Consider the following 6,438-nt stretch of genomic DNA (forward strand, 5'->3'; position numbering starts at 1 on the left):
TCTGTTAGACGATTGCAATATGGTTGAATGCTCAACTGCAGAATTGAGTTCAAGGTAGTGCCATTTGGTCTTTGGTCGGCGTCTGCGACGTTCCAGCGTGTTATGGATGCAGTGCTGGCGAGATTAAAGTGGCAGACTTGTCTACCTGGACGGCATCGTCGTCTTTGCTCCCAGCTTTGACGAACACCTCCGACATCTTGGAACTCTACTTCAGGCAATCAGATCATCTGGCCTAACACTCAAACCAGAAAAATGCTGATTCGTGTATGAAGAGCTCCTCTTCCTAGGACGTGTCATCAGCAGCTCTGGAGTCCGCCCCGACTTGCAGAAGACAGCCGCCATTCCTACATTCCTGCCACCCAGCAACAAGAAGGCGCTGCATCGATTTCTTGGCCTGTGTGCCTATTACAGGTGGTCTGTCAAAAGCCTTGCCCACATCACTGAGCCACTTACTCAAATGACCAAAAATGACGTTGAATTTAAGCGGAATATGCTGTAGGATGAAGCTTGTTGAGAACTGAAGCAGCACTTACATTCACCACCGAGTCTGGCATACTTCGACGAAAACGTGGATATAGAATACACACCGACGCAAGCTGTGTAGGACTTGGTGCCGTACTTGTGCAATGGATGAAAGGTCAAGAAAGGGCCACCGCTTACGCTAGCCGGTCGCTGCCAAAGGCCGCATCAAATTATCCGACGGCAGAAAAGGGGTGACCTGCCATAATTTGTGCTACATGTAAGTTTTGTCCCTACCTATACGGCAGGCCTTTCAAGGTCGTAGTGACCACCATGCCTTGTGCTGGCTGGAAAACTGACAGGACCATTCAGGCCGCCTTACAAGCTGGAGTCTCAGGCTCCAATAATCCGATATCACTATGGCATATAGGTCCGAATGAACGCAATCTGATGCCGACTGCCTGTCCAACGCCCCGATGATAACAGAACACACTTTTTTATGGTCATAGCACCCATTACTCACAAAGCGTATTTTAATCCTTTGTGAGATGCAGCATTTTTTACGCATAATTTTAGTAAGTTCAGTATATAAATAAAGCAACACAATCCTGAAAAATTGTCTTCCTACAAAAATAAACCTCCTGATGCTATCAGATGGTCCAAAAAAAGTTAGTCATGTGTCCCGCTGATTAATATGAATGCATTGAAAATGTAAGATAGACGTCAATAACTTTCACTAGAAACTAAAAAATATAAACTTGTTGAAACATACAGAGTGGTATGCAGAATACTTGTAAGCTCAAAGAGTAGTATGGGTTATTACTCATTGTGATAAGGTGCAGAAGACTGCAAGCACGCAGGTATGTGGCACACTTTGCACATGAATGTCCCGTAACAGCACCCATTCATTGGGAAGGCTAAAGAAAAGTTCAGCAGCTTCTTACTGGGATAAGCTCCTTCATGGAGAGAGTTGAAATGGCGTAAAATGATGCATCGCCTACACATTTCCAGTACTCATACAGCTAGCGCAGCACGCTCTCAATAGAGCACGCACTCTATTGCAACATAAAGATCTCTTTGGGTGGCGCAAGCACCGAGTGACTCTCTTTGCTTTCTTCCCGACAACCCTGTCAGGTGCCAGTGCGAGTTGGCCAAAAACACCAATAAAATCTTTTATAAAATGTACAAAAGGGATGGAATGGTTTGAGCTAATGGCTGCATATGACAGAGTGAACATTAAGGTATGTCAAAACTTAAATTACACTAAAGTAGCATGAATGTGTTAGCGCTGCACGCTCTCTCCTGGTCCTCCCTCCCATTATGCCGGGTTACACGGCGTTCACCTCATGTGCATCACAGGACAGGGCTCGTGTAGGGTGCGCTTGCCAGGTGTGGTCCTTTCTCCTAGCTTTCTCCATATAAGAGAGCGCGCCAGCTTATGTCACCGGTTGCTCTTCTGGGTGTGCCGTGGTACAGTGAAATAGAAGAGGGGTAGTAGGCTCGCTGGCATCGAATGCATGTTGCCACCAGTGTTTCCTTGGCCACTAAGGAATACGTGAGGGCACATGAACGCCGACGGGTGAGTGCCACTAACAGAAGTGAAGGATTATGGTCGCCTGCAATTTCTCTTCGCCATTCTTTTCCTAAATTCATGTACCCTTAGGTATAAGGACATCAAAGGCATATTTTAAGTCGATGGGGATTTGAGATAGCATTCCAGAAACCTCGTAGTGCTTGTTTCGTGCCAAGTAAATGCGTAGTTTGAAAGAAAATCGCATTTTAGTGGTCTGCACAGTGCTTGCGCAATTCAGGCTACCCACCTGAAACCGTATCATTCACCCTGCCTGCACTGCCTGACATCTGGTATGCGGTGCAGTGAAGCAGGGGCCTTTAACGGAGCACAGCCTGACGAAAACGAAACTTGCATTATTCTCAAGGGCGACGTGAAGTTCAATTTTCCATGAATCACACTGAAATGCAGAAGTTTCATTTTATTCCATCATGCAATGCATTGAAATATACTTCTTTTTGTCGTGGCTAGTTTGAGTACTTGTAATTAATCGTATCGACACCCTGTTGTGTCATTGCACTTGTGTTCCAGAATGTCCCGCTGGGGGCAGAAATTGTGTCTTATCTTAATTTCTCGGTGACTGAAGCAATGCCTTGTGTAACGTTTTAGACATTCTCAGACATTGAGCTTGCACTCTGACATAAAATGTCATTTGCATTTAGTAAGTAACTGTATTCATTCAGTGCTACTGTGGTGGCCTAGTTGTTACAATGCTTGGCTGCTGGCCTCAAAAACACTGGTTCAGTCCAGTCCGTGATTACAATTTGATAGATGTAGAGGCTCTTGTACTATGTGATTTCAGCACGTGTTGTAGAACCACAAGTGGTTGAAAGAGCCTGGAGTCCTCTTGTAGCTCGAGTTGCTTTGGAGCATCATACTTCACAAACCAACTAACCAGTCTTTTACGGAAGTGACACTTTCTCCATTGTTCCAAATTTATCAAAACAAGCAAATCGCCATCCTAATGTTCTCCGCTGGAAAATGAAGGAGACAACATGGACAAAAATATCTGTAAAAAATCTCATCTGCAGGTGCTTTAGTGGTGTGGTGAAACACTGACGTCAAAGTGGAACTCTGAAGAGCCCCTGTGACATTGATTGAGTGACAGTGTGACAGTGCCTGTGACATGGAGTGACAGTGTCGGCACAAGCTACTTGACAGAATGCAGGGCCATACCCGCGGTTCTCTCTTGTCCTCGTCTCAGCAGCAGTCATAGCGTGCGCATATGTGTCGGTCCTGTCTGCTACCATACAACCGCAGCATAAGCATTTGATGACGTGTTGAATAATCTGTGTTTTTTTTTTTGAGAACCCACACACTTATAGCTGTCCAAACAGGACAGAAGTTCAGGGGAAGAGGGAGGCTTAAAGAGATGAGAAAATTCTTGAACAGGGGCTTTCACTTTTTGACAAGGTTGCTGCTTTGATGAGGACAAGTCCACTTGTCGAAAAGTTGGTTCCAGTGACACCACCTCTTCAGAAACTTTTTTCTTCTCATTGAGCTGGTCACTGGAAAAAGTAACATGGCTTTGTTGGGCTATTAAGAGTTTATACTCCATAGTTCACAGTCAACATTGTTCCAGTAAAGAAACGACTGTGGCCTCTCACTGGTACTCAGAGGTTCGTTTCTCCAGCCATGTGTGTATGCCAAAAGGCCACCTGAGTTTCGAGCATGCTAAGCCTCGTACAGGGAAACCGTCTCCCCGCAGGTTACTGATTGTGCCTCTGCACTTAGCTGGCCCCAGTTGGGGAAGGTGAGCCCAAACACAAAACAGTGGAGACCTGAAACGACTTGCTTAGTACTGAGGTCTGAAAGAACACTGTGTCAACACTTTTGTCCAGATGGAACAATAACGTTTGCTGGAGTTTCATACAAGCGATTCCTGAGGAATGTTCTGGCTAGCATTCTGCCCACATGGTACTCCACCGATTTGAGCAAAATGGCTATGACAAAGGCAAAGAATTCAGAACAGCATGTGTTAGGCTTCTTCGTAACCATTGTGCTCAAGAATGAACCAACCAGCCCAACAACAGTGTTTGAGAATTTAACGACTTGGTTCCCACTGCCATATGGCGTACTCACTCTCGATACATACTGCTACAAGGCATCGTTTTAAATGCTCAGAATCTGTCATTATATAGCAGACTAGGCTCACTTTCAGGACACCAAAAAGAGTCCAAAAAGGGCTCGTGTGTGAGTAAGGGCTTGCTGGGGCCTTCAGGGGTGGTGGTGTATAAGGTCGAGTGTCCACTTCATTGGACTGCCAGTTTTGTATCCGAACACCAACCAGCTAGCACACTCTGGCCTCGCTGCCCTGAGCGCACTCGCTGCCCTGCTTCCAGCTTTGATCTCTCCACTGCATCTTGGGTGCTTGCTTCATAACAAGGTCTCTACCGGAACTGGTTCATTGGGATGTCGTCTGTGTGCTGTCGTCAAGCAGGGGCAAGAGCAGAAGCAATGCGATGCCAAAGCGACTACAACAGTGCAGGCAGGTGTCGTGGAAGCTGGGACCCTGCGTTACCTTATGAGAAGATGCAGAAAATCTGGCTTGCACGATGCCTACACTTTTTTGAAACAAGTACCGCAATGGTGATGCCGCCACGTTGAACTCGTGAAATGACGGATGAAGTGCAGTGCCACGAACTAGTAAGCTGGTTCACAAAGTGAAAGGGCAGTCAATATAATCTGGTGCACCCTCCTTAGGCATCCTGATTACATTCCTGGAGCAGTAGTGGTGAGAAATGCATTCCTTGCCCAGAGGCAAACGCTGCTAATGCACTGCAATAATACTCGAGAAGCTTACACAAGCACGAGGAATAGACCTTGGCTGTCGCATTCACGAGCCTTTTGCAGCACGCCACAGAGATTGAATGTTATTGTTAGGGAGGACACTGGCTCCTAGGCTGAACTTTATACATATTGTTATTCTCGATCTGAATGGTACACAATACTGTTTATGCCACACTGCAAACTCCCGCAGTACGAAACAAGTTGTATCATTGCATGTTTTGTGTATATTGTAAATGTGAGCGGTTACTAACTTGCCTTTCTTTGGAGATGAGTGAAGGCAGTTTTGTTCTTTTTGCAGCGGCATGCTACTTGGTGGTACATTCCTAGTGACCCTGCTGGGCTGCTGCGCTGCCTTGGGAACGGTGTCGGTGACTAACGAGGAGGACAACATAGAGGTTGACATTGTCAGTGCACCAGAAAACTCAACTCTGTTTCTGATACGACTTCATTCCCATGCCACTGGTTGCATGGACACAGAAGCTTCAACTGTAGAACAAATGCTTTGGATCCAAGTGAGTGGAGTTAAAATATGCTTCATCCTGATCACATGATTCACTGTGCTTTTTAAAGAAGAAAGCAAAATATAGCTGTAGTTGAAGTCTTCACACAGTGGACTGATGCGTTCTTGAAATGCCAGCACAGAAACGTTAATGGTCATCTGCTTCGGCAGGCGCTCATTGAGTAGTGTGACCACGGGCTAACGGGGCTATTTACTCTTGCACCATGCCTAACAGCATAGGCGGAGAGTACAGGGGGGCTGGGGGGCTTGGGCCCCCCCCCGGACTGCCTCATGGGGGGGGCAGAGCCCCCCCTGGCGCCGGCCCAGGATATTTTTTAAGAGCTTGGCTTAGGTCTCCGGGTCGTCCTGTCTGACAGCTATTTCACAGGAGGCTGTTTATGCACACTTCTTTTTCATTTCAGCCATTTAAAGTTCAGCACATGGGCCAGTGACTAGTCAAACATTCAATGGAAAAATGCCCCTCAAATGGATTTTACGTGCAGAATATGTTGTGCTGATGAACAATTGAAGCAACGACTTAAGCTATGACAAATTAAAAAATTCACCGGCGATTACGATACTGCCTAATTCGCTGAGCGCAGCCTCGTGTTCGGGCAACGCCAGCTGTGTTTGAATTTTTGACTATCTGCAGTTGTAGCAATGTAACATTCGTTACATATTGCCATAGAAACTGCCAACGCTCGAGAGCTACGCACACCATGTACTCTGCGCATTGCAGCTGTCGCAAACCAAGTGAAATGCCCACAGCCCCGTTACGACAAGTGAAGCCTGCCGTAGTGCACGTGCCAGCCCTGCATGCGCACGAGCTCCGACCGAGGGGCCAGAGCGCGACAGAGGAAGAAAGCGAGGTTAGAGGCCAGTATCTCGTGATATCGACAGACTCCGCGTTCGCTCTCTTTCGTCCTCGTTCGCGCTATCGGTCACGCCGCCGACGCCAACGGCGATGCCGCTCAACGCAGGAACAGACGCCTAAGAGCTGCGCTCTAATTGTCTTGAACCACGTAGTGAATGGTTTTGAGAACACAAAAATGATACTGAGAATACAAAGCAATCCCGACACAGTCAGTCAGTGAACGCTTTCGCACAAACTTACTCGCCA

General features: G+C 46.8%; 1 protein-coding gene across 2 annotated transcripts in view; it reads left to right on the forward strand.

The window, feature by feature from the left end:
- The window catches only part of LOC119372426 (uncharacterized), a 140,116-nt gene that overhangs the window by 10,107 nt on the left and 123,571 nt on the right, over nt 1–6,438 (forward strand). For both annotated transcript variants that reach the window (XM_037642905.2, XM_037642906.2), the window contains exon 2: nt 5,118–5,331. In XM_037642905.2, coding sequence (XP_037498833.1) covers nt 5,118–5,331 — 214 coding nt within the window. The remainder of the gene's footprint in view (nt 1–5,117; nt 5,332–6,438) is intronic.

Source organism: Rhipicephalus sanguineus, chromosome 10, assembly GCF_013339695.2.
Source record: "Rhipicephalus sanguineus isolate Rsan-2018 chromosome 10, BIME_Rsan_1.4, whole genome shotgun sequence".
Lineage (NCBI taxonomy): Eukaryota > Metazoa > Arthropoda > Arachnida > Ixodida > Ixodidae > Rhipicephalus > Rhipicephalus sanguineus.